The 27,607-nt window shown below is 43.4% G+C and overlaps 2 protein-coding genes and 3 non-coding genes across 8 annotated transcripts in view; 2 read left to right on the forward strand and 3 right to left on the reverse strand.

The window, feature by feature from the left end:
* Positions 1-9,157: 9,157 nt before the first annotated feature.
* On the reverse strand, positions 9,158-9,472 carry CG42680 (uncharacterized protein; the record flags this gene model as incomplete). Its single annotated transcript, NM_001201881.2, has 2 exons — positions 9,158-9,396; positions 9,461-9,472. 2 exons carry the CDS (start codon positions 9,470-9,472, stop codon positions 9,226-9,228), a joined length of 183 nt encoding a protein of 60 aa, NP_001188810.1. The 3' UTR covers positions 9,158-9,225.
* Positions 9,473-20,096: 10,624 nt separating this feature from the next.
* tRNA:Pro-AGG-1-2 (transfer RNA:Proline-AGG 1-2) lies at positions 20,097-20,168 on the forward strand. Its single transcript has one exon. It is a non-coding gene; the product is annotated as a tRNA-Pro (tRNA).
* Positions 20,169-20,433: 265 nt separating this feature from the next.
* Positions 20,434-27,607, reverse strand: part of osp (outspread) — a 90,145-nt gene continuing 82,971 nt past the window's right edge. For 2 of the 4 annotated variants that reach the window (NM_078843.6, NM_001144354.3), the window contains 6 exons: positions 23,829-26,482; positions 23,565-23,699; positions 23,351-23,490; positions 23,089-23,238; positions 22,925-23,036; positions 21,014-22,113 (listed from right to left, as the gene is read on the reverse strand). In NM_078843.6, coding sequence (NP_523567.5) covers positions 22,108-22,113; positions 22,925-23,036; positions 23,089-23,238; positions 23,351-23,490; positions 23,565-23,699; positions 23,829-26,482 — 3,197 coding nt within the window. In that variant the 3' untranslated portion in view covers positions 21,014-22,107. Of the gene's footprint in view, positions 22,114-22,369; positions 22,719-22,924; positions 23,037-23,088; positions 23,239-23,350; positions 23,491-23,564; positions 23,700-23,828; positions 26,483-27,607 lie in introns of all 4 variants that reach the window. The other 2 variants (NM_001169504.2, NM_165089.4) reach the window with 2 other exon arrangements.
* On the reverse strand, positions 20,634-20,705 carry tRNA:Pro-AGG-1-3 (transfer RNA:Proline-AGG 1-3). The gene has a single exon. It is a non-coding gene; the product is annotated as a tRNA-Pro (tRNA).
* Positions 20,912-20,983, forward strand: tRNA:Pro-AGG-1-4 (transfer RNA:Proline-AGG 1-4). The gene has a single exon. It is a non-coding gene; the product is annotated as a tRNA-Pro (tRNA).

Raw genomic sequence — 27,607 nt, forward strand, 5'->3', positions numbered from 1 at the left:
CGAAAGAAATACAGCATGTGGAAAGATATATAGAAAATCATAAATCGAAAGCCCCTTTACAAGCAATCTCTAATGAGAATATACCAAACCAAGAAATAAACAATAGAATAAATACGGCATTTCAGATCATAAATAACCGAACATGTAAGAAATGGTAGAGAATGCCTTCGCATAATAGCAAAGTTTTCGTTAAACGATTGCGGGTATGGGGAGCGAATAAACGCAATGGGAAAAATCCGTACCCAGCCCAATCCCCTCGAGAACCACTTGTTTTATGGCCAGCAATATTTTTGCATGCTGAGGCAGAGGAAAAGGGTGGGAAAACACCGCCGCCGCCTGAGAGCGACAAAAAGACGTTAATCACGTTGAGTTATGTGACATTCTTATATCTCTGCGCCACCAAAGTGTCACGTACGCATTTGTTCCAAGCCAACCGCTTCGGCGGCGTGTGTGGGTGGGTGGTTCAGTGGTTTGGTGGTTCGGTGGTTCAGTGGGTAGCTGTTGCTTTTTCTGCTCCTGCTGCTGCTGTCAGTTTGCCATTGTTATTTGCTGCAATTTTGCAGTTTTCTTTTGCCTGCTCGCCGTCTCGTTTCTTTTCAGCCAGTTCGTTTGGGATTTTATCGCCAGGATAGCGAACAGAAACTGAACTGAACTTCACTACTGGCAGTTGCTTCTTCTTCTTCTTCTGCAGCATATGCCACACACTCCACAGAAAAATGGGGTTTTTATTTTCCGCTCCTTACCCTTTCTTTCATGTCGAAATTTTCTGTGATTTTTTCCACACACTCGTGTTACAAAACACAACACGAGACAAAAGGGATTTTTCTTATTTCGCCTCCGTCACGTGAGTGTGTGTGTTAGTTTGTTTGCTGAGTTTTGCCGTATTTGTTTGTTTGTCATTTCCTTTGTTCTTTCCCTGCTCTCTGCCATTGTCAACACTCTCTCCTCTTGTTTGCGGCTGTTTTGGGTGCAAATTGCACTTTTGTTGGAACAAATGCGATGGAAACAATGCCACCATTGAGAGGAAACGAAAGATAGACATAGGCAGAGAGGTTGGGGTCTAAAACTCCTTTTCATTTCGCTTAACTTTTCACTTTTTCAACTCATTTCAAGCCATGGAACTTTACCCCTTTACCCCTTTACCACTCATTCCACAGAATCCACTGGTCTTGTCTGATTGTCTGCCTGCCGTTGACAGTTTGACTTATGCGACATATGCAATCTGGAAATTACTCTTTGAGTTGGTTCTCCCGGTAAATGACAGTTTTCCACAGATGGGTTAGATTCCTATAGGAAACAATAAATTCTAAACAATAATTCTATATACTATTTTGAGTTATGTTTACTATGACGACCTACATAATCATAAGTGAAAGTAAATGCATTAAATTAAAGTAAATGCATTAATTTATTTATAAGTTATAACTATTATACATATGGATATTATGAATTAACACACGTTATAAATTCTTCCGTCCCACGAATTAAATTCCAATCATCGTTAATTTCCCCGTTTTTCCGCGTCAAAGCGTGCCGCCTATGGACGCTTTTCATATTTTGGTAATTTTGACAAATCGTTTCTCATCAGCGGCAGAAAGCGAATTGTCCCAAATGGTTTAGAAAAATGCCCGAGGCGCATGAAGTAAATTAATTACGCCTTTCAATCATTTTGAAATGTATCTTTTTCCTGGTCCAAATTGGGCGCATCATTTGTCAGAAGGCAATCCGCCCCCACCCCCTCCTAATTCGGTATCCCCAAAACATTTGCGTGTTCATGTCAGTTGGCCCGGTCGAAATGCGTCGATGGCGTCGAAAAACAAAATGGTAGGAGGAGTGCCTTCAAGGGAGTGAGTTAATCGAAACCCATCAACTCGACGGCGGCAGAAGCAATAATCAAAAGCTGTAATTATGTATTATTTATTTTTTATTTATTGTGCATTACTCACGGCGAGAATCGGTACCGATATGAGGGAAGCCGATCGCCAGCTGATTTATTGTTGATAAATTTATGAAAAAAATTTCCTTACCGACCCTTTTCTGGCCAGAACTTGCGTCCGCCAGAGCGTCCCGGCAGGCTGAAACTCATCAATATCATTAATCATAAAATTAAGTATCATTTATATTAATTTATTATTGTGCCACAGAAATTTCAACAGAGCATTCGTTGCCATTCTCGGCACCACCGCTGGCTCCACTGATTTATCATATAATGCTCATTATCGTCCTCATATTTATCATGATGATGTTGTGCTCATTTTCGTCAGTCTCACGTCTCGCTCTGGCCGGCTACTCTGTCTCTGTCTCATTCGCTGGCCATCATTAATCAGCTTCCAATCCCCCCTCTCGCTCGCTCGTCATTAGCCCTCTCTCTCGCTCCTTTCGTGCCCAGCTCGAAGCGGTGTAATTAATTATGGTCTTTTGTATTCCGCCGACAATTTTCAGTGCTTTATGGCTCTCCTCTCTTCTGGGCTTATGAAATATTGTGTATAAATTGGAAGCACTTAATCATTTCGATTTACATTTTAATTAAAATATTATATATCAAAAACGGGTCCCCGATGATCGGATGCCGGTTGCCGGCCACCAGGGGGCGCTTAACCCAAAACATGTGTCGATGGGTAATGCCGCAAAGTGTCTGGCTTTTGCCGGGATTCCCCATTATAAAGTAATTTGTAAGTTTTATAAACAGGCAAAGAGAGTCAATTAAATAACCCAAACTATGAATTCAATTCCCGCAAACACGTTACATCCGGTGAGCTCCTGTTGGAAGGACATTTTAATCTACAACATTGGGTGTCAAAGGGCATTCCAATGGAAAATAATAATGGAACAAAAAGGGGACTCAAAGGCAGGCCAAGAGTCAGACAGGAGTCATTGCCGAACAAACAATGAATGGCATGAAAGGACCGACTCTAAGCCAGAACAGGAGCCAATCTAACGACTAGCTAAAAAATTAAAACGAAATGCTATGGCCAAGCGAACACGAATCGAAGAGGCAAAACGTCTGCGACTCCTTGGCCAATTCACAATTTAACAAACTAATAAATATTTTGCTTTCGCCTTCCGGCGCTACAGGCTCTGAGCAATGTGCTCGCTCCAAAGGACATGGATTCCAGTGCCTGGAAAAATGGAGCAATTTCTTTGGCATCTCCAAAGTGCTGGGTACCCAGGGGCGGGGAGAAAGCACTTGGGAGAATGGTAAGGAGGGGCAAAGCAGAAATATATAAATCAAAGGTTGCACTAAACTTTAGCCTGCTCGATGTCGTTGCCAGGATAACAACAAGAACGATGAGTATTGCTGGTGAAATGCATCTAGCGATGGCAACGTGAGTCGTGCAGACGAAGTAAAATAATGTGATGGCCCTGTTAAAATATAATTCAAACTCAAAAGCATGGAAAGTATCGCGCACTAATCAAATATATCGTGCAGATCGATTGAGATCAAGTCGGATATTTTAATGAAACTACAAGTGGTATTAAATTATTTATTTATTTTTATTAATTTAAAAGAAAATTCACGTAACTATTTTTAATGAAATATCAAAAAAGTTGTAATATTCAAGATTTACTAAGTCACTTAATAATAAAGTCAATTTAATTTTTTATTTTTCGGTGCTCAAAATGTGTTTCGTGGCACGTTGACATCACCAATGGGATCAGCACTGCGGAAGCCTTTGGCTGCTTGATAACTTGATAGGTGCTGGCTGCATTGTTGGTGCCACCGTTGTTGTTATTTCTCTTGTTGTTGTTGTGCTGCTGCCAACAAGGACACTTCGGTGTTGGCCTCAAGAAGGAGCAACGCGACGGAGGGAGGGGACAGGATTGCGACTGGGGCTCCGGGATCCGCACATGGCTTGCAACTGCCAGGCTGTCGGATATGCACTGACATAAATTGCTTCAACTGACAACGCCAGCGGACAAGAGGAGCGTGGGGGCGAGACCTGCAGGATGGATACTGCCGTGCCCAGGACCTTGCCCCATGATTACTGCCTCTGTCTCTGTCTCGGTCTCGGCGCTGGCAATAACTTTTCTGTGTCCGGGGCCCCGTCTGCTGCTTTGGGGTAAAATTAATATTAAAATGGAAGCATCGCCTTCGCCCAATGTCCGACGCATTGCAATGCCAGCAAGGACCCACGATTGGAGGTACACACTCTAAAAAAGATACTTTCCAATTTTTTTACCAAAGTTTTCGACCATTAAATCGCTGGTTAAGTTTTAACCGAAAAGTTGTATTTTAACTTGATCTTTAATTTAATATTATTAACTGAAATTATTAAACAGGTTTTCCATTCTTCAAGAAAAAGATTCTCGAAGTATTTTTTAGAACACCATATCGTTTTACGACTGGTACATTTTTAAAATTAATCCTTGGAGTGAATACAGTTATCCTTATTCTCAGTGCACCTTCGAACTCCCCTCTTCGTAGCTGATGGGGGCACTGCCAGGGCAAAGGACATTTCCAATTTATTTACGCTCAGAGGCACTTTGTCTGCTCCGCTCTTCTTGGCCAAACTCCTCTGATGCTCCTTGTTCGGACTGCTCTCTGCTCCTCGTTCACTACTTTCTCTTGGTCCTTTCCCGCTGTATATGACAGTATTTGTGTAGCTTGTCAGGGAGAAACAGATTGGTAGAAAGGGGGGATCAGAGGTCGAATCTCTTTGCCTCTTTGCTGGTCTGCCTTTTATTTTTGACAGCAAAATGTTCCTTCTGGTCGTGTTAGCGTGAAAAGTGTTGAAAGGTGTGAAAATGAAAATTTACTACTTGGCCGTCAAGATTTATGCTGCCCAATATTTTCGTTTTCCCTTCAAAATGGGGGCACGACGGAAATAGAAACTTTTAAACCATTAGAAGCGGAGAAAGGATGACATCATAATTTGTACATCACCTTTACAAAATAATCTAATTGGAATATAGCCTTCATAAATATCGTCTTCTAGAGGGTGATTACATACATTTCGATCTGTGTCCTACTCGTCTATGTTCACTTATAACCACTCACAGTATTATGAAACGCAATTAGTTATATTTTTATAAGACACCCAACCATGTCATTATGCTCTTCATCGTAGTATATATATATATGATTTTATATATATTTTATGATATATATGTATTTTTTCCAATTATTAATTCCCATGCTGCAACGCCTCTAATATCAATTTCCGCTTGTACTGGGGATCCATTGGGAATGTTCTCCCCTGATTGTCTTATCGATTGCCGACAACCTGATCCAATACTTCACTCCCGTCTGTCACTCGCACTGTCGTCGATTGGCATCCCGACTTGACATATCCCACAGCAGCAGCAACAAATCTTGTGTCAAGCATCCCGACACGCACTTGATAAATTATTATCTGCAGTCCGGGTGATGAAAGGCAATGAAGTTAGTGGAGGAGAATGGGCGAAAAGCCACCACAGAGTTCGCATCGGTGCCCTCAGTGCCCTGCACTTTGCACTTTGGCTCAATTTATATTTAAAAGACAGGGGGTATTTGCAGTGCGATCTAAAGGATTGCAATGCAGAGAAAAAAAGCGGAAGGTCGGAAATTGGAACTGACACCAGTTAATTCAGCCATGTTTCTCCATCTCTCAATAATTATCTCTCAAATTGAAGATGACCGATTAGTTAATACTTTTATATCTGTTTTTAAAAATCAATAAGCAAAAACACAAAAGAAAAAATCGATCTTTTACTTTTGAAATACTTTACATTGCGGTTGAATAATATAATATAGCTTCGTTTTATATAGAAGACAGTAATCATTATATTTTTTATTGCAAAGCAGAGTGATATCGCTTCCACAAAGGAGTGAATCTGAGTGCAACATTTTTCTTCATGAAAAACACAAAAACAATTTAAAATATTTTCATATTTTCATAGTATGGTAGCTTTTCACGGAATTGTTTGATGATATAGTTTCCCTGAATTCAGGCATAATTTGATACTTATTTAACGCATTTGTGATACTTGTTTTCAGTGCATCTAGAATGGACAATCTCTGGATTGTCCATTGGATCTGGATCTGGACAAGGGAAAGGGAAGGAGCTTCTGCAGGAGTGGCCGGAAAAGTGTCCAACAGTTCTCCAGAGCGACGCGTAAGTGGAGCGGTAAACAAGTGACCCGACCACGCCCACCGGGCACCCACAAGGAGGCCGCAGGATGTTGGCAATCGAAGGCAGTGAAGGCATAAGGAATAAGGAAGCTGGGGAAGCCGAGAGTTGTGGGCAAAATGTTGGCTGCAGTCGCTCAGCGGGCGGGCGCCATTTACCAAGTGTCAAAAGCAAAGCTAAAGCTATTGTCGACATGACTTTGGACGACAACAACAGCAAGAAATGTGCTTTCCCACCGAAAAAGTGAAATGCTTTGTTGGCAATTGCCGAGGAGTTTCCCGGAGCAAGTCGGAGAACTTGCAGCTGTGCAGGATCTGCCGGCTCTGCCGGTCTTGCTGGAAAGGATAGTGGAAAAGGAGCGATGGCGGCAGCATGTGTCAACTTCTTTTCAGACCGAGAAAGGGATTTTCCTCTCCGGCGGGTCAAGACGAAGGCGTACCCGATAGAAAAGTGGGTGACAAGTAACCGGAAAATGTATTTTATTGTTTGCATCCGGACATTTCGTTTTCCCGACCTCTGCCCCCTGACTGTTCGGGTGTGTTTCACCCCGCAGAGTCACCAACCGACCAATGACTTGGTCTTCTGGCACTAAATTTGTCGAGTAATTGATGAGATTGCACTTTTTCTCCAAACTCGTTCAAGAAGGAGAGCTGCAGATGTTCTGAGAGAGTTGTGGGCGTTATTGTGGTAATGTCCTGGTTGAGAATAGTGGCACCGTAATGGATGGAGATATGTACTCAAGGAAATGCTGGTGCTATTGGCATAAATGGAGTAGTGGCATATAATCAACAAAATTTGTGGCTTGGTTCAACAAAATTTGATGGAGCCCTAAGCGTTTAGAATTTCTATTATAAGATTAACCAAAATATTTTACTGGTGCATTGTCATAAACACCGATCCTCGGTGCTCAACGCCATGTTCTCTGTCTCTGTCCACCTCCCACTGACCACCCATTTGAACCAGTTCGAGTCAGGCTAACTTGATAGATTGTCTAAATGTGCTGCGTATGAATGAATGAATGAATGAATGAATGAATAAGCGAGTGCGAGTACAGCCCCTTCTGCCAAGCAAACCCCCCTGTCCACCAGTTGATGGCCACCTCGAATACGCCCGTTGGGTTCGCCTGATGCTTCTACGAGATTGATGGCCAAAATGGCTGTTGAAACAACGGCAAAGCGAACAGGCAGCAGTGACTGCCGCTCAATGAAGAAAAATAATCACCAACATCATTTATTTTCCGTTTTGCCTGCCGACGTCGTACAGCACACATCAATCTTTTGCAACAGCAACAGCCAACTATCGACCATGACCAGGCCTGGACTCTGGCTGAAAACAGGGGGATTGAGATTGGTAACCGGGAACTGGGAACTGGGACTTTTGGCCGTGATGTATACTTTTGTGAGCCTGACAGCTTCTGACGTGGATGTGGACGTGGACGAGAAGCCAGGCTTCAGCTTGATGTTTGATGCTTGATGCTAGGAGCCTCCTGGAGGTTGGAGGATTGGGGAGTTTCTGGACTGACAGACGACTTTTGACGTTTGCCTGCAATTAACGATACCATCCCACTGGCTCAGTGTTGAAAAATGACTGCAGCTGCAGGTGAAAATGGCACGCCAGAGTGTTGGTTAATGACACGACAACAGTTCGAGTCAGCCAGCGAAGAAAACGACCCCTCCCCCGCATTTAAATCATTAATCCCAATGACAAGGACCCCACACACGCAGCCCCATCACTCAGCCAGAGTGATGTCAAAGATAGACGAGCAGCCCGAAGCAGCGGAGAACGTTTCTAGAAGTGGAAGTTGGATGTGTCAGGAGCAGGGGGAGCATCCTCGGAGATGGATCTGGGGTCGGAGTCAGTGTCTAGGAGTCGCGTCCTCGTTTGCTGAGACTAATTTGTGGCTCTCTTCTGAGACGCCCACTATGCGAGCCATTACACTTTGAGAAAATACTGAAATAAAATACATTCAGATTTTTCAGATATTATTTTTTAGTTTTATAATAAAAATAAATAATTTTCTATTTGCTTAAATTTATGGAGATTACATTTCATATTATTTCGAGCTATACAAGAAAAGATTTTCCACAGTGCAGCCACGATTTTTTGATCCTTGTTGAGGCTCGTTATGTGACTGGTGACTTGGTTTTGTTGCCAGTCACTTGAAAAGTCATTAATCATTTTGGGGGATTTCGCTTTTTGCGCCATTTGGGGCGTAGTTGTGCGCCGAGCTGTCGGAGTCGCTGGATTTCGACTCGGAGTGCTGCAGAAATCCATCACGCACCCAAATGGCAGCCACTCGCATCAGCCACCACCACCCAACACAGGCAACACATTCAAAGAGGCAACAGCCAACAGCTAACAGCCAACATCAATGTCAACGTCAGGCGGCGGAGCAGGACGCGGATGTGTTCGCGGATGGGAGCGCGGATGTGTGCGCGGATGTGAGCGCGGACAAGGCGACGGCAGCGACGTCTGACAGGCGGAAGAAAAGAGTCACCCATCAAGTGAGCTTGGCAAAAAGGACGAGGTGGGGTAGAGCAGTCACTGAATGAAAGTGCTTTGTGATTAGGAGTCAAAGCATATGCTTTTTAATTTGCATGTCAGCTCGCGGTGCCAGATGATGTTCTACACGCGCGGCTTAGATTAGGATGCCTGTCTATTCTACCATGCCTGTCTATTCTAGTCAGCAGGTTACTATCCGCAATTTGTGTTCTTGCCATGTGAGCTTTTTGGGAAAATTGTAGCTTAAACGGATTCGTGAAAACTGGAAAGCAAAGGGTTCAAGTGGGCATATTTGTTGAACCGACGTAGATGTAACTTGCAGTTGATCGTCAATAGAGGAAAAGGGATGATCATCATCAAAACATAATATATCTTTATACCTAAAACAAAAATGAACGCTATTCCTATCAGGAAGTATTTAGGTAGAGTGAGTGCTAAGAAGAATTTTCAATTGTATGCTTAAACTCAACCTTCTAACTCTCACAGTTCCCGAGATGTTATTGGTTGTCGATTTGTGCATTCCTTTCTACCATGTGCAAAAAACTAACAAATCTTTTCTAAAATGCGCTGCTTTATTACCACTTGATGTCAATTGTATTCTTTTCATGATCAGTTAACCTCTTCTTCCAATGTTGTAATGAACAGGTTTGCCGTTTCGCATCAGCTCCGTGATTGGATAGCTACCTCCTTGGGCGGCGTCGGCGGTGGGTTCGCACTGTGGGACATTACCAAAAACTGGAGCGGCAGTCATCAGGACAACGGCCAAAACGGCAAAAAGAACAGCCTGGTGAAGATGGTTTTAATTGTTTAATTAACTCATAATGGATTGAGAAATCTGTTAAACTCACCAACAACTTCATCTTGCGAGATTTGAATTTAAAGAATGTGTTTTCTGCAGAGTGCAATGCTTTTTATACCCCAGAGAAGTTTCTTATCGCTTCCACAGTATGATCATTACACGCTAAAGCCGCGATAATTGGGAGCTGGGTTATATTGTAACTCGGTGGAAGAACATAAATATTTCCAAAGAATCGCAATAATCAAGAATATTGTTTTTCCTGGTATTACTGCATTGGAGAATTACCAATATTCATCATAGGCTCTTACTATATTGGGGCTTTATATGGGGGTTCTATATATGATTAATCAACCTCTTCGTGCGGTATTGTATTTAATAGGTTTGCCCTTCCGGTTTGCACATTGTGGCAGATTCGCGAAAACTGGAACGGTAGTCATCAGGACAACAGCCAAAACGGCGAAAAGAACAGCTTGATGAAATTGATTTAGTGTTAAATAAAATTATTATAATCACTCAATCTGTCCAACTTACGAACAACTTCATCTGCACAGTAACACATTTTTATTGGGAGTTTTAACTATTCTAGTGTCTTTGATATAACTATTAATTTCTCAAGGTCATGCTTTTCCAATATGTTACGATTTCTTTTTTTATTGAAATTCACTGGTCAAGGCAATGAGATATATTTTCCGTCCAACAAAACGAATTGCCTACCCTTAAACTGTTTTCTTATTTTAACTAATTCCACCAACGTTATAATTTTATAAAAGTTTAACTAAAAATGCCTTCATTCAAATATATTGCTCCATCTAGCGACAATGGACAGCAATGAGATAATAAAGGGTTATTTTACATATAGGCTACAAATGGTTAACGTTATTACGCGTGTAAATTTACATATAGCTAAGTTTCGAACTACGATGGTTGGTGTATTGTCTACACCAACTTAACGAAGTAGCGGCGACACCACCAAACTTATCGAAGGGTTGACAGGACTGTAAAACTTCTGTTAACTAAGGAACTTTGCATTCTGTAACAAGAAAATAATCCTTTTGTATTTAAAATAAGTTGTTAGGAAGGAGAATCCTGCGTCGGGTAGGTCTCCTTTTTAATACTTTCTAACTTACTTAGAAATCAGCCATTTAACCAAGGCAGAAATGAAAAAAAAATTTCTAAGAACTTTGATTTTTTGCAGAAAGAGTGGAAGGAAATGTATAAAATATGTACATTTTCCAAGAAGTTCCTATTTTCAAAAAAGTGTTTGGGATGTTGGTGAAACATGATTTAATGGCAATATAGATATTAAAAGTGATTTTAGTAATGCTTTAAAATGACAAATTATGGCTTGTGACTTGTGCCAAAGAAAGTCACCAGAAACGTAAAGGTACTAAAAGTTCCTGCTGCCTGTCACCTGCCTGCCACTCGGCCATCGAGATCGTCTGCTAAAAGCCGGGCAATTAATAACGCGCACACCCCTCGCGAAACCCAAAGCTAGTCACTTAACGCTAATACTCTAGAGGCGCGGTGACTAATTAAAACAGCAGTTAAATTAGCAAAGTAAAGCTGGGCGAGTAGTTGACAAATTGTCAGCCAGATCTCCACACAAACCAAACCGATCCTATTCGAATTGAAACCCGCCGCATCTATCAGCGGCGACAGAAACACTTTGCCTGTCGTCTGCCGGCTTGTTGGTTTCTTGGTTTGTTTGTTTGGCTTTAGCCATCTGGCGGACACTATGAGTTGGCCAATTCTGCGCCATAAGATGCCGTTAAATGGACACGCAGCGCGAGCCACATCTGGAGAACGAGCTAATGCCAAATCCAGAGTCAGAGCTAGAGCCTCGGACTGGCGGCGAGTTCTCGCTCTGCGTAGCCAGAGATGCTTCCTGTTTGATAAATTTGAAAATCAATTGAAAATGCCTGAAAGGCCGACGCATCTTGGTGGGAGACAGACGGACACACACACAAGCCGAGAGAGATTCGCGGAAAAGCAGCTGGAAGCTGTTCCGACTCGAATCGGAGATGCTGCCCCCTGGGAACTGGAAGTCAACTGCTTATGTAGGACAGGAATTAAATCAGCCGAATCATTTTAAAGTATTTAGGATTAATACTGAGTTTTGGATGTTCTAATTATTTCGGCTGGGCTTTGACAAGTTTTTATTTCATAGCAATGGACATTAGGAATTTTCTAGGAACAATTGATATTCCTGAGGACAGTAATCTCACATTTAGTAGCACTCAATATACCTGTCACTAACTGAAGTCACTCCATAAGCACGCACTGGCATTCGCATCTCTGGCACTGGCCATAACCTAGAATATTTTAGTTTTTTATTGATATTTTCTAGCCATCTATTTACCGCGGCTGGATCATCTGCCCGATGCTCGGATCCGCCAGCCCCGCGCCAATCGATGCAAATAAATCACTATGGAAAATGCAGTCGATGAAAAAAAGCGACGCGTAAGTGCCGCCAAATAAATTTCGCAATTTATTTATTGCAGAGCCGCGCGGGCTGCCGTTCAATTTGGATGGCGATGTTGGGATGGAAGTGTGGGGATTTCCCCCTGCTGCACTCCAACTACTCGGAGTGGAGCGTCCATGGTCAGGTTTTTGGCTATCGGCAACAAACAGGCGCGTCGCGGAAGAAAAGTATTTTATTTCATTGCCAGCAAATTGGCAATAAGTGAAATTTGTTGGCCCCGCTCGGCAGGTGTGCGTGTGTTTGGCCGAGCTGGCCAATGGCGATTGAAGGAAATGGAAATTTGAATCGCACGCAGATTCCCTTACCGGGGAAAATTGGGTTAGCAATGCCATCTTTTCGGGCGGGCGTGTTCGGGCATTTTTAACAGGTCCTAAAGAGCCACTTAATATATCATCGGGGCGGTTTAATTTGCCGATTAAGTCGCTGCAGCAGGCAGCAGGCACCTGCGAAATTCCCGTGAAGCGCAAGCGTAACCGATCGACTCTGACCCATTTCGCCATTGTTAACATTCACTTTTGTGGCCGTAATTTATTGTTTTGCCTGCACCTTCAACGGCATGATTTCTGCATAAATAAATCAGCCGAATCAGTCGAGCTGGCGGGGCAAAGTGCAAATGAATTAGCATTTGTATTCACCCGATTCCCATACGCATCATTAGCCTAAGAGGCGGCATCAAGTGTAATTTAACCGTTAACAAAAGCCCATTGTAGGCTAACAACCCATTGTGAAGAGAGTGTGTGCGCGTGTGTGGAAAGCCTTTTACCCGCCAGTCGGAGAGAAAAGAATCCGCGCGGACGCAAATTGATTGAACGCCGCGAAGGAGTCGCACTGCAAGATGCACTGCAGTCGGATCTTCAGCTGGAGTTGGAGTCTAAGCGGTAGATTCTGGCTAATGACCGCAAATTAACACTGGCCAAGGAGCCGCAAGACGAGTGTCATTAACAGAAGTGTTTGCCAGGCGGTCGCTCGAGTGGCAGCCACTCACTTTGGTCTTCGGGTTTGGTGCGGGCTTTTAGCATATCTTCTAATAGATCGCCAACTTGGCATACTTAACTTACGTTCGCAGTTAGTGTTTTCCTTAACTCTTTCTGGCCAGTTGACCGTGCTAAGTTGGGCCATAAATCGGCAGTTAACTCTGGAAGATCTGCAGCTACCGTAGTCGCTGGGGGCACTCATAATTTAAAGATTCTTAAAGTTCGGTATGGGTGGCGAGAAAAGTTTAGGAGAAAGAAAAAGTCCATCTCTGTTCTGAATGCGGTAATTGGTGCTGATATATTTTACTGTCAGAAAATGACTTACCAATAAACGTTATGTTCCCTATTTCACTTTATTATCTCAACATTCTGGAAATCAACTAAACTAGCCCCAAAATCAAGATAATCCTATCAATATCCTGACTTTGATGCACTTACCATCTAAGCCATGACAGACTTTTATGTGGGAAGTTTCACCAAACTAACCCAAATCTTGTCCAATTATCTAACGCTATGAAAAGCTATCCGGTTCACCCCGCTCTTCAATTTGCAATTTTGAAGCGAAAACCCACCGAAAATGCAACATTTCGTTTGCAAATTGCTTGTGTGTAGGTTTTGGACAACTTTTTATTTCTGTTAGCATCTTTCTATTCCTATAATTACCACAGAAATCGCATAACAAGCTGCTGCAACGATGATAAAAAACGAAAAGTTCGCAATGGGGGGAGTAGCCGGGAAACTGGGTCAGCTGTGTGGCATTATTGGTTTAGTGGATCAAACCCACAGCGACTACGCAAAAGGCAATTTGAGTTGCAGAGCAAAACGACATAAAACAAAAAGCATGGACCTCCACCGGCCACATTTATTAGATCAATGTCTCGGCAACCAGAGCACCAACCGTAGTGCAATAGCTACCCACAAGACCAAGACTTGGACTGCTGAATAAATTGCAGAGGCTGCGGCCTACTCGAGCAGCAAGGAAAACAAAAAAAAAAAACCTGGGGAAAACACAAAATCAAACGAATGACTAGCATGAGGCCAATATATAATAATGGTTAAACGCCCAGGCAGCGGTGCACTGCACCGCAGCAACATCTAATAACAGCAGCAGCAGCAGCAACATCTGCAACAACGGCCACAAGAACAAGCAAACATCCAAACAAGCAGCAAGCTAGCAACTGCCCATTAAACGGAGCTACGGAGAATCCACCTCGATTGGCACTGGCGAAACAATTTAAATAGAATTCGCCAGCATCAGTGGGAAATTCGAATTGAATTTGTTGCTGATGCATGTCCATGTTGCTGCTGTTCATGTTCAATTTTCCAGCACCACCCAACCGAAAAATCGGATAGTGAAGATTATCATTAAAATATATTGCTGCCTAAATATGTGAGAGATTTATACACTCTTGAAGCAGCGGAATATAACGGTTTGAAGTAGATAATATTTAGAGGAAATGACAAGGTTATAAAGATTATAGCTTTCCAACTTGTTATGATCTGTTTTAAATATAATTCCATTTTTTATTTCCGCCAATGCATGGACATAGCATACCTATACCCCATAAATGGCTTAGTTAATCTTCCATGAAATTGATTCCATATTTTATCGGCTACAATTTAGTCAAATAGGATAGATATCCATAGAAACCCTTCTTCTTCTAGGGTAGCGAGCAGCGATTGTAGGAAACGCATGGGCACACTTGCCGCAAGATTTATATGCATGCATGATCGGTATTAGAAAATTGTCTGAGCAAATGTTTTTGGCAAGCATGTTGCACATGTTGCTCATTGCTGCCGCACTGCCACATATACTCGTAGTTTCTCCAGCAAGATCAATAAAACCTGGCCGGCTACTGGCCTTGCCTTGGTCGGTTCCGCCTATTGCCGTTTGTTGTCTGCCAGCCTGCATATTAATTTATGTTTCGACATTTGCCTTGGCCCGGAGAATTTCCAAACCGCACCAAAACCACACCCAACCACAATTTGTTGTTTTGCCTCTGCCTCCTGCTTTTCGGCTGTTTGGTCAGTCGCCTGACAGGCGAAGCCTAAAATTCAATTAAAAATATTAAGGCTGAACCTGGGCTACTACTGCTTATTAGACTTTTCGGCCGAACATTTTCTTATGGATGTTGATTTGGGGTTCTTCCGCCCTGCCCCCGCCCACGGGACTAGAGAACATTTTCGATCACAGATCTCTGATCGACCCCTTAAGCCCCTTTAACCGATAGTTTGCTCGATTGCTTTGGCTACCGATCAACGACCGAAAGCAATCCAAAAGTGTGTTTATCTAAGCTGAACTGGGAATTATCACTGCTCGTAAAGAAAAACAGCAAAGTTTTATGACTTAATGATGAAAAATCACAGTGTCGACGTCCAAGAACTTTTCACATTAAAATCAGAACAAGCACTTCCTTACGACTGCTTTAAAATTGGAGTTTAATTGTACTGATAAAGATTCATACCATAAATGATAAACATATTAATAGGCATATTAATAAGGGCTTTGAAAGATAAAAGCTACTAGTGTTAATTCAATTTTTCTTTTCAACATTTTGTCTTTTGTGTCAGCTAAATATCTACAAACAATTTGAGACATTTTACTTAACACATCTCTTAATAAGGCTCAGTATATCTGTAAAGCATAGCAAGATTTGCCCTCTTGTTTTTTTTTTCAGGCCCCCACCCTCCTTACTTCTTTCCGATCTTGATGCCTTATGATTCGCGATGATCTTGACCATGTTAATTCCCTCGGGGGTGTGTGCTCTGTTACGTTAACTTTGGCTACAAGCCGAAAAAAAGATACGCACTGTGCGCGCTCCGTTAACCGGCAAAAAACGAGAAAATGTCGACAAATTTATGACTTCACAGTTAACCACGGTCGGAGATGCAGATCCCAGAAGGGGGATCTTTTGACTGTGTGCCCAACTACCGCGCAATTTACGATCGGTTCATTTAGGTGGACCATTGTCCACCGATGCACCGATGTTTATGCAATGTTTTTGTGATTTCATATCGGCCAGCTGGGAATTTGTAGCGGCAACGCCTTTGCCATCGCCATCACCATCGCCTTTCATTGTGGGCGTTGGGATCTGGGATCATTTCCCTTTTCCCCCAAGAGTTCGGGCATTTCAGTGCCATCTCCGTTGAATCTTTCTCCACTTTTTGTTGGCTGCTTATTCTGGGAGAAGCGCACCCTAGCCAAATATGTGCGAGCCAAAAACGTGAATCGAACAAATTGTTACTGCCTTAAATAGTAAACAGATTTTGTCGTTCATTCCAGCCACGGCCAAAAACGGGCTCTGCGTATTACGGCAGCGACAAGCAAGAGGCTGAATTCGATTCTTCCCAGCCGATTCCCAGAGGGTTGAGCTGGGTCAATCCTCGCCAGAGGTCCCCAGGAGCATTTAAAAATCAATTTGGGCGCATTTATGTTTCACACGATGGCCCAGAGAGGAACCAAAACAGAAACGTCGCAATGTCTGAGTCGGGTAGGTCTTGAGTTTGATGATTATCTCGGTTTGTGTGACTTTCGGTTTCCAAGCTCGTGTACGATTCGTGTAGTATATGGTGTGTGCCTGGAAAATGGATGGAAATGTGTGTCACCGGGTCTCTGTGTCTTTTCATCCTCCTCCTCCTCCTGGCTGGCTGGCAATCCTCCAGCTTTAGATGCAACTCCCATTCCCAATCCACTGGCACAGCCTCTGCCATTTCCATTTCCATTCCCAATTCGAAACAATTACCAATTGTTTATTTGTTCTTACAACTTGTTGTCGACTTCCCCAGTGGCCTGATGGTGCTGGTGGCCCCACCGATCTATCGTTTTCCTCTTCGCCTCCACGAATTCATCAATTGCCACACAATCTTGATCTCGAGTCGGCACACAGAAGTTTGCTCTGTCGAAACGGTCCCAAGCCTAAACTTTCCTTGGCCACTTCGACAGTCGGCACTTTATCTTCGCCGGCTTTTAATTTCACTAATGACAATTGATGATCGTAAACGTTTATGAAAATGGAAAACCTAATGAAACCGAATTTCCCCATGTGAGTTAAGCCAACTTAAATAAGCCTCGCGCAGTCCGAAATAAATGAAATAAATCAGTGGCTTTAAACCACGTAAAATTACTGTTTATTGGCTTGGAGGAAGTTTTGATATTTATATTCTTTAGGTGCAATAGATACTATGAGATTTCATTGATAAATATATTCTTTTTCACTTTCAATATGAAAAATTGATCAGTCGATTTAATTCTTTTTATAATAATGTTATCAAAAAGAAACAATGAAATTTTAAAAAATTTATTTTTCGCAGGGTATATAAATTAAATATAAATAAAGTTTCAAAATTTTGCACTGGAATTCTCTTAAGTGTTCGGTTGGCATCCAATTAGCTCAGTTATTGAATAAAATGTGGCACTGCCACACACATTTGGTGAATGCTCGCGGAGGCATTTCAAGATCGCGGCACTCGTAAATCGCCGACCAGCCCACAATGCGATCCCAAAGACAATCCGCAACAGGGATGACTAGAAAAGTATGCCAGCAGCCTTTTGGACTCGGATTTTTGCTGTTCTGCTGCTGCTGCTGCTGCTGCCACTTCGACGGCACAGAAGTTGTCATCGTCAATTAGTTTAAAGGCAGTATAAATTTATGTTAACAGCAACCAAACATAATATCCCCCGAGAGTCCAAGCAGCAAGCAGAGCGAAAACGAAACGAAACAATTTTCCCTTTTCACCAACATCAACGCCAGCTACCGTTTCTGCCACTGTTGCAAGTCGCTGATATTGCTGTTGCAAGTTGCAGATGTTACTGCGGCTGCTGCTGCTGATTTTGTTGTTGCGGCATTGTTTTGGGGCGCGCGATTTCGTGGCCGTTATAACAGGCCCAAAAGAATCCGAGGCAGACGTTATGCCTCAATGAAGTCAGAGTTGGAGTTGGAGCTGGAGCTGAAGATATCTGGGACGGGGAAGCAATCCCCCTGCCCTGTGAGAAGAAGGCCAATTGGGTCGTGGCTGGGCCTTTGATGTTGTCGCAGTTTGTTAGAATCTGTTGCGGCACAATGAGCCACAATAAGAAACAAAAAGTTGGCACATGGGACCAGGCGTAGCATTATTTAATGTAATCGATCGTGATGGGTTTGTTCTAATTTGCGGTGATTTTGTTTTTGGCGCTTGTTAAGAACGTCCGAAGTGAAAGAGCCAAGCGAAATCCTTTGAAGTTGGCCAACGATTTAGTGTCGTATCTTTTATGGTGTATCATAAAAGTTTACTGCCCGAATGTAATTAGTCGAGGGGCATAAAGAAGTCATTTTTCTCCGTCTAAAATTGTGGTTTATTAACTGGATTAATGAAAATGATAACCAACCGAGAAAGGTAGTTGCTTCATTTCCATTTATAATTATTATTACACAACAAGATTAGTACTTGTTCGTACATAAATTTTTATTTTGAGAACGAATATACGAATTTGAGTTTAATACGTAAATTCAGGATTCTTGCTACATACATTACTGGTTTCATGGCCATGTTCTTGTTTCCAGTTGCGTATCACAGGCTAATCAGAGTTTCGTACCTGCATTATATACATATGCGAAGACTTTTCTCAATCTCAAGCTGGAAAATTGCATGGACAACTAGATGGTAATTGCAGGTGTGCAACATGGTAATGACGACTTTGGCCAGCGGCCTGGTATTGGGTGGAAATGGAGGCCCCAATTGGGGGATGATTGGATGGGATGGGTCGGGGCCGGGGCGCGATCGGGAATTGCGTTGGGAAGAGGCGGACGACATCCACCCAATCATGGTCATTACCTGGGACTTGTTATGGTTGCCAATGATCAGATCACTGCTCATAGGTGACCCAAATTCTGTGCCTGCTACTTATACATATTCATAGCCAAAACAGTTCATTTTTGTTTAAATATGTGACAGTGAATACCCTAAAAAATGGCAAATCTATCTGAAACGGGACAAAACAGGGTTCAATGACCAGCGATGGAATCACCTGCCTGCGCTTAACCCCGCTTGATTCGATGCCACTGAAGTCGGCCTGCCAATCGCTTGAATTAAGTAATTTCGATTCCGTCACGTCAGACGGCAATCCACGCGACGGCAGCTGAGGAGATAATCAAATAAATGCATTGTTAGCCGGGTTTTCAAGTTGAAAGAAAAGCGCCACTCGGGATTATTTGCTTTCCCGAGTGTCCCCACAAGGGTCAGGGCCAGACTCAATGAAAAGCCGGTCAGAGCGAGGGGCAACCCAAACGAATTGTATCGATGGCTTGCCAATGAAGTGAAAATCGTGATTCCAAAGGCAAACAGCGGCCTGTAATTTTCACTAATTTCTACACGTTTTTTTTTCCTTTGGCTTCAATTGGCTTGCTTTTCTAGTTTTTTCGTCGTCAACATTTTGTCGATTTGCTTCCCAAGTAGCTAAAACAATTATGCGAATTAATGGCGAACGGGGGAATGAATCGCGCAATTTCAATAGTCATTCCAATTGCCAAAAGTTCAAATCAATTGCAACTCATTTAAAGTGACGTCACAATCGCTCTGCTGCCAAAAAAGGCAATCGATCCACAAGGAAAACACAACCCAAGTGTCCATAGAAGATTTTCCAGAGTTCTCGCGAAAAACTCCATAACAGCAAATGCATTCTGCATTTTAAACTGACCAAAGGGTTTTTTTTAGTCCATCTCAAGTCGCACGTCCCAAGGGAACGTTATCCGACGTTTATGGAATGAGACTTCAGTCTTCCATCGATTGACCATGGGCGTAGTCAGTTTGTAAAGGTCCACCGGAAGTACTATATTCCAAGCGGCTGTTATGAAAAAAGTATTGTTTGTGTGGTGTGCTCTTTGTAAACAACAAAGATAGTTAGTTTTTAATTCCTTCTTTCCCCTCCGGATGAAAATCTTGACTACGCTCTTGGCCAGTTGATTTTCTTTCTGAGTTTTCTGAAATCCATTTGGATGCGGCAGACTGCTTGGAACCATCGACGTCTGAACACGCTTATTTATTCAGTAGTTACTGTTTTTGCTGGCTGCTGCAGGAATTACTCGAAATGGCATGTAATGAGTTGAGTTCTCGTTGCCCTTTCGTTTTTTGCCGGTGTCTTCAGTTTTCCTGGAAAGCTTATGCCAGATTTAGACAGCGCCAAAGCTCTCTTCGCACTTGCGTATGAAGTGCCCGCCATAGCAAAGCGGATTTTTAGCGCTTGTTTACCAACTGGCTCGTTGGTCTAGGGGTATGATTTCCGCTTAGGGTGCGGGAGGTCCCGGGTTCAAATCCCGGACGAGCCCAAGATGGAGTAGTTTTTTTGTGTTTATTTTTTATTTCCTTTAACTTCCCAGAAATTGAGACATAACAATTGCTAGTACAATTATAGAGGATGTAAGAAAAACAGCAAGACTAAAATTCATCTTCGGCAATCTCAACCCCTTTATTTAATTAAATCAACATCATTTTGCATATATAAAAAGCTAAGCCAACTTGAAAAGAAAGACTCAACGTCCAACGGGTTCATATACACACAAATAAAAAAAAAACAATGTTTGAAGTTTGATTACGAAATATTTATTATCGGAGCACTTAAGCGAACAATTCTAATTACATTTGTATATATATCATATTATCTGCAAGTGCACAAAGTTAAGCTTTTAGAATTAAAGACTAACGAAGGGCTTTAAATGTTATTGCTCTACCCATCCTTTTTGTCATTTACTATCTTTTAAGACCACCATTGGAAAAAAATAGATAATCATCTTGGGCTCGTCCGGGATTTGAACCCGGGACCTCCCGCACCCTAAGCGGAAATCATACCCCTAGACCAACGAGCCAAGTGATCGTCGCGACTCACATAATCAGACCAATTTTGCGCAGTAATAGTTGGTCTTGCTCACAATTTCCATCAAAATATTTTTAAAATGTATAAGAACTGGTTTCATAGATACTTTCAAGGCTGGAGCTTTCTGTTGACCATGAAAGAAACCTGCTCTTTTCGTGCTGTGATATGAGTAAGCTTTTTGACCAACGTAAGACAACTGGCTCGTTGGTCTAGGGGTATGATTTCCGCTTAGGGTGCGGGAGGTCCCGGGTTCAAATCCCGGACGAGCCCAAGAGAAAAGAACTTTTTGTTTCAAATTATAAACTTTGCTTATACTTTTTATTTTTGTTGCACAAATAACGACTTATGGGTAAATAATATTAACATTTGTTGTTTTGCCCCGCTTATTTAATAAGATTAAAATTGCTTTAATTAAGGTAGAATATATTGATTAATACCAATGGTTAACAAAACAAAAATAAAATTAGACGATATATTGTTTGTATTTTCTTTATGTATAATGCATTTACATGTATGTAAGCTGAAAACAATTTCGATTTATTTAATACAAACGAAAAAAGAAGCAACTAAGCTTGAATACTTGTTGCTCGCTTGAAAGTTGACCTATGAACTACATAAACATAAATAAATGACACATTTTGTGGACATAGAGAATTGGATAAACGTACAGTAGAATAACATACAGATACAAAGATAGAATAGATGATAAATACATAAATTTGGCCCAAAATTGTTGTGGTTTTTCTTGCTGTTGATGACGCAGTGGATGCTGCTGTTGTTACATTTGTTGGGGTTAGTTTTCCATTGCTCGACGTCCCTTCCACTTTTTGCATTGGAAGGGGGTGAACAGTCGTTGTTAGCTAAACTCCATTGGAAATCTGAAGCTCCTCATATATGTATGTATATATTTCATTTGACTGCTACATCACCAACATCATCATCATCATCTTAGTTATGATCTTCAACCAGTTTTGCGCTCTGTTAGAGTAATGTTATTCGTTTTATGTACATACATCATGGATGCTGTGCCGTTCGATTTTGTTTTGCATTTGGTTGCTTGGTTTAATTAATATATTTTAAATAATTATAATTATTTAGTTATTATTAGCACTAATTATTCTTTGGTTGTTCCACTGGTTCTGTTTGTTGTTTTCTTGCTCTTGGTTATTGCATTTCATTTTCGTTATTATTTGTTCGATTTGTTCATTGTGCTTTTTCTTCCTGGGCTACCTGTTGCTGAATGTTAATGACGGCAGCCGTTTTAAACATTTGCTTGTGACTGGGCTTTTTTGGATCGGTTGTTGGTGCTGTTGTTGTTGTTGTTATTTCTGATGATGCTGGTGATGTCTGTGCAGCGGATTTCCTTAAACTCTTGCCAAACGTGGAACTGCCCTTCAGACCTGCAAAGAGTCCCAAAAAAGAAGGAAATGTATCTAAAATTAGTTATATTTTAATTTTTACAGAAAGACAAATATACAAATGTGTGATTATAACGACAGGAGCACTGGGAAAGGATCTGGAGAGATTGACGGAAAGACTGAAGACAAAAGCAGAGACAGCCGTGATGATAACGATTACGTGTATAGAGTGTAGAGAGAAGAGTACGCTGCCCCAGGAGGGAATAGAGTGGATCGAGAATGGCGTTTTTGCGTTTACCTTGGTAGCTCAAACGATTCTGATAGATGGCAAATATATCGAAGGGCCTGTAGCATGGCTCGTAACCATCCTCGGGCCCATCGAGATCTCGATAGAGTTGCGATCTCTGACTCTGATCAGAAGCGTTTGCGGCTGGCACGAGGGAACTGTTTAGCATATGGGAGGGTATCACGAAGAGACTTTGCTCCATTTTCTCGGGTGGCGCCCGCGATGAATCGGCGGTTTCTCTATCGGAATCGGGATTGGACTCAGTTTCGCTCGGGGCCGCTGATGTGGTTGTTGCTGTGGCTGTAGTTGTGGTTGTGGCAGTGGTTCTTGTTGCTGTGGCACCCAATATTTGTGGTGCAGGCTTGGGAAGTTGGTTGTAGTTGTGTTGTGTTGTTTGTGTTGTGTTTTTATATTTTTTGTATTTTTTTTTTTGGGATAGTGGAAGATGGTAACAAAGTGGATTAGTTGTTGTCTGCAGTTGTAGTGATTAGTGTTAGTCACAATTTATACTAATTGATCTAGAGTTAATTAAGGGGTTCTAAGTGATATAATACTGCAGTTTCTTACCTCGCTATCTTCACAATCAGCATCTTCTCGAGCGTCGGAGGTCAGGCCCTGCACGAAGTGAACATCATTTGATGGATCATCGGAGGCCAAGTGAGCACGAAATTGTTTGTTTCTGCAAGATGTCATTAAAGTAAGGGTGTCCAATTGAATATAAATTACCGTACCTCAGCTCCAGTTGCTGCATCTGCTGAAAATGTCTTAGCTTGCTATTGGCCATATGCAGTTTTTCCTCCAAGGCCGCGTTCTCCACACACTTGATGGAATACTTTTCGGAAAATGCGAGAATTTCCATTCGCAGCTCTCCGAGATCCTCCCTAAATAGAAGATAAGGTTCGTTTTAGTTTTAATCGAATTGTGCTCAAGGATTTGATATTTGTATGCATGTGTTTTAGGCCATCTTCCACAAAATATTCATTCTATACTTACTCTTTCAGTTTGGCGCCATCCCCTCGCATTTGTTCGCCTCTTTGAACCTGTCGCAGAAACTCCTGCTTGAATCGAGCCACCTCCCGCTGAACTTCACTCTGGTGTGCTTTTCTCATCGCATCCAGAGCAGCCAAAGTGGCCTGTAAATGTAGTAAATAAATCCAAAGAAGTTAAGAATCCAAACAAAGGTGGATTGGCGGGCTATGAGCTGTACCTGAGTTTCCTCGGCCAGGGCAGTTTCCTTCTCGGCCAGCAGGCGCTCTATCTCCATCTTGTGTTTCTGCTCAAGATCCATAGTAAGCCGCTTATGCGAAGTTTCCATGGCACTCAATCCCTTCTCGCAGAGTGTCTGAAATGTACAGTATGAAAGTTCGTTATTAAAACGGATTTAACTTTTATTTATTTATTTATATACTATAATATATGCCATATAAATGATTTTTTTTAGCGTACAGTGGGTTGCAGTGTTTAAACTCACCCTCAGCTGTTCGATCTCAGTTTGGTACCGCTTTCGGAAACTCTGCTCATCGGCTGCGTTGGCATGTTCGGTGTGGTAGACCTCCCTCAGGCACTCCAGTTGCTTGCCATGTTCCCGCTCGAGGAGCTCCAGTCGCTTTTCCAGTCGCCGACAACGCTCCTGCTGCCTTCCTAATTCCTCGCTCAGCTCCTGACGCTGCTGCAGGAGCAGTTCCTGCTCCTGCTCCTGGCTGGCGCACTTTTCCAGTGCTTGGGCCAGGTCAGTCTCCCGCTGCTCCAGCAGCTGCTCACTCCGTTGCAAATCCGTTTCGGTTTGCTGCTGCAAGGCGGATAGCTTTTCTACACGCTGACGCAGATCGCAACACTTGTGACACGAATCCTGCAAGCAAGTCAGCTCCATCTGCTCACTGACCATCACACATGTTTCGGCCAGAGCTCGTTCCAGCTGGCGTAGGCCATCTTTGCGATCGTTCATGGGCGAAACGGAGCGACGAGTCCTTTGGCCGGCGCGAATTTGCTGCAATTGGGTGAGACTCTGCTCCAGACGCTCCTTACTGCCGAGGAGCACGTGCTCCAGGCTGTGCAATCGCTGCAACAGGTGGGCATTTAGTGGTGACTGGCTACTGGATTCGCTGCTGGAAGACTCGGGTGGCGTACCCTCCTTTCTCTCCACCGTTTCCCTTTGCAACTCGCTTAGTTTCAGTTCCAGTTGCTCTTTACCCTTCAAGGACAACGAACGTCTCCTCTCGGATTTGGCCAATTTCTGCTTAAGAGCCCGCACCTGACGCTCCGAACTGCTGTACTTCAGGGTCAGATCCTGAATACGGGCTGCCATCAGCTGCAGTTGGGCTCCATCCTCGTGCTGCCGCCTCTCCAGCTTCTGCTGCAGCGCAGCTTGTGCCAGCTCCAAGGCATCGTATTGATTTTGCGACTGCTTCAGTTCCCGCTTCATGGCTCGAATTTCGTTAACGGCCTTCTCGAAGCGGGATCTCAGCTCATTGTACTCCTCGGCCAGCGAATCGCGTTGCAGGCAGTAGGGATCAATGTCGCTGATGGTGGTTAGATCGCTCAGTGAGTCCATGCGTTTAATTTTGTGACGCTGCAGGTTGCTGAGAGCGGCACCACCACTGTGATCCTGAGCCTGTAACTCTCTCAAACGCTTGTAGAGTCCTTCGTTCTCCTCGATTCCCTGCGCCAGACGGTCCTCCAACTGCTTGATTTGGCACTGACTCTCGGTGAGCTGCATTCCCAAATTGTGCATCAGATCGGAGGCACTCTGTTTGGCCTGGGTAAGTTCGCTATTCAACTGCTGTTGTTGCTCCTGCAGCCGGGCAGTCAACTGTTGTTCCGTTCTTTGGAGGGTGGCCAGTAGCTCCGACATGCGGGCCTCCCGCAGTGAAGCCTCTGCCCGCAAGGTCTCGCATTGTTGCTTGAGTTCCCTGCTCTCGGTTGGCTGCATTTCCTCGGGAACTACTAAGAGAGGCAATTCATCACTGGCCACACTGTCTACAGTACTGCGCCGTGAACTTGGTGGCGAACTGCGACTCCTTTTGTGCAAGCTGGCCAAGCTTCGATTGCGCAGACAACTTCTCAAAACAGGTGGTGATGGTGACAACGGTGATCCCCAGTCCAGACTATCCCGCCTGCCGCCCTCCGATGCCGTCCTGTACTCCTCATCCGAGGAGAAATGTGGACCTGCTGGAGTGCCTGGAGTGACGGGACTCGACGATGGCTGTTGCAGTTGAGCCTTGATAAAGTCCTGCTCTATATCTGTCTGTTTGGGTGGTGTGTCTAGTTGGGGCAATCCGGCAGCACTTCTCAGGACCGCCAGCCAGCTATTTCGCGAACTGGGCGACAAGCTGGCCAAAACCAAGCGCTGTTTGTCCCAAGTGGTCAGCTGAAAAGCGTGCTGTTTGCTTGCCGCAGGTTCGGGTATTACGCTGGTTAGACTATTAACATCCAGGACGCCGTCGAGAACACCTCGTTCCTCGCACAGGGGATCTCTATAGTAGAAAAGCGCTGCACCGCTCAAGGTGAACCAGTGCTTGGACCACTCACAAGTCCGATTGTCCTGCTTCATGAGCCAACCCTTCTTGGCATTCAGCGATTCCTCCTTAACCGGAGGCTTACCTTGACCAGAGGATGACTTACTGTTGGCCTTGCCCACCGATCGCAGCTCATCCGTTTTGGCCATGTAGTTAACACACAGCTCGTCCAGATTGCATCCGCCATCGGGATCGCCCCTCTCGTGTTGGTAATGTTTCGGTGACTTTAGGTGTAATTGCAGCCTGGCAGTGGGTTTTGTCTTGTCACCCTGCTCCATAACCGTGGGTATCTTTTTGACTATGGCCGAAACAATCGCAGGCGTGGAGTTAGATGCCAGGGGCAGGGATTTAGGTCGCTCGCTGGCTGGGTTTTGGGATTTGGTGCTGCTGCTGTTGGAGGACATCTGGAAGTCCGTCTCATCCCTGGATGTCACTTGGTACTGGCTGTGATGGCCGAAATGATGCTGGTTGTTCAGGGCATTGTTGACCGCCGTGGACCAGCGTTTGTTCTGCTGTTGACTCAGATTCGTTATGGTGTTGGCAATGTCCTTGATCGTCTTTTCATCACGTCGAATATCCTCGATTAGCAAGCATGTCGTGGGCTGGGAAACTGAAGAAATGAAAAAATTAAATTAAGGAACAAGTCAAATTGTATTTAGCTTAGCTTTTTTTTACCAAAGATCAAAGCAAAGACTATTTAGTATAATTAATTCAATGAACCCAAATCACCATTAACCACCATCAAAGAATAAAGAAAAGATCGTTAAAACAGATAACCAGGCAATTATAAGTATACAAGCTTGTCGGTGATCAAGGATCATAAATTGTCCATCGGCCTTAGCCAAAAACAAAGCTCAACCAGCAATCTACGCATTCTTTTCTCATAATTGGCTCAGCATCTTCATTAAATACTTTGAAATATGAGCATGTTGGTAATTTCATTTGGCTGGCTGGCTGGCCGGTATCTCTCTTGGCTAAGCAAACCATATCAATGCCATTGACTGAAATTAACTTAGACACAGGATCGTGTGGACGGTGGATTGAGGACTGAGGATTGAGGACTGAGGATTGAGGACTGAGGATTGAGGACCGAGAATTCGGAGCCACACTCCACCCCTAACAATATTTATGTCCAGCATAGGGCCGTAAAACGCGCAGAGAGAGCCAAGTTATGTGCGGGCAAATATAATAAAATTATTAAAACGGGCACACGGTGTATTGTAAGGGGATCCGAGGGATCGCGATAAGCCAGGCCAGAAAGCCCTGAAAGAGATCCCGAGAGCGCTGCAGAGTGCCATAATTTTATTAACACCCAAACAAGTCGAGGAGGACAAGCCATCAAGTACGAACCAGACGAACGAGAGGCAAGCACCGAGTTGTCCCATAAAATATGTGATTACAAAATATATATTTAGACCTGTTCCAGCCAGCCGCCACATTTAGGTTTATTATGATTATGATACAAATTTCCGACTGGCCATAAAGTCGAGCGTCTGAGATGACTGGACTGACCGAATCCGAACCTCGAACACACAGCGCTCTGGATGCGCATCAATTCGGTCAGTCGAACAGGTTGGTCGCTTTTCGGCTGCTCCAGCGGCGTTTATCTTGATTATTGAGCTGTTGCGAAAAGCGAAAGGAGGTGGACCAGCAGCCTCTGAACTCCAGCTTAAGATACGGATGCCAAAGCCAAGGCTCCAGCACCGAGTTCGGGATGGGTATGGTTACGGGGGAT

The sequence above is a fragment of the Drosophila melanogaster genome, chromosome 2L (assembly GCF_000001215.4).
Source record: "Drosophila melanogaster chromosome 2L".
Taxonomy (NCBI): domain Eukaryota; kingdom Metazoa; phylum Arthropoda; class Insecta; order Diptera; family Drosophilidae; genus Drosophila; species Drosophila melanogaster.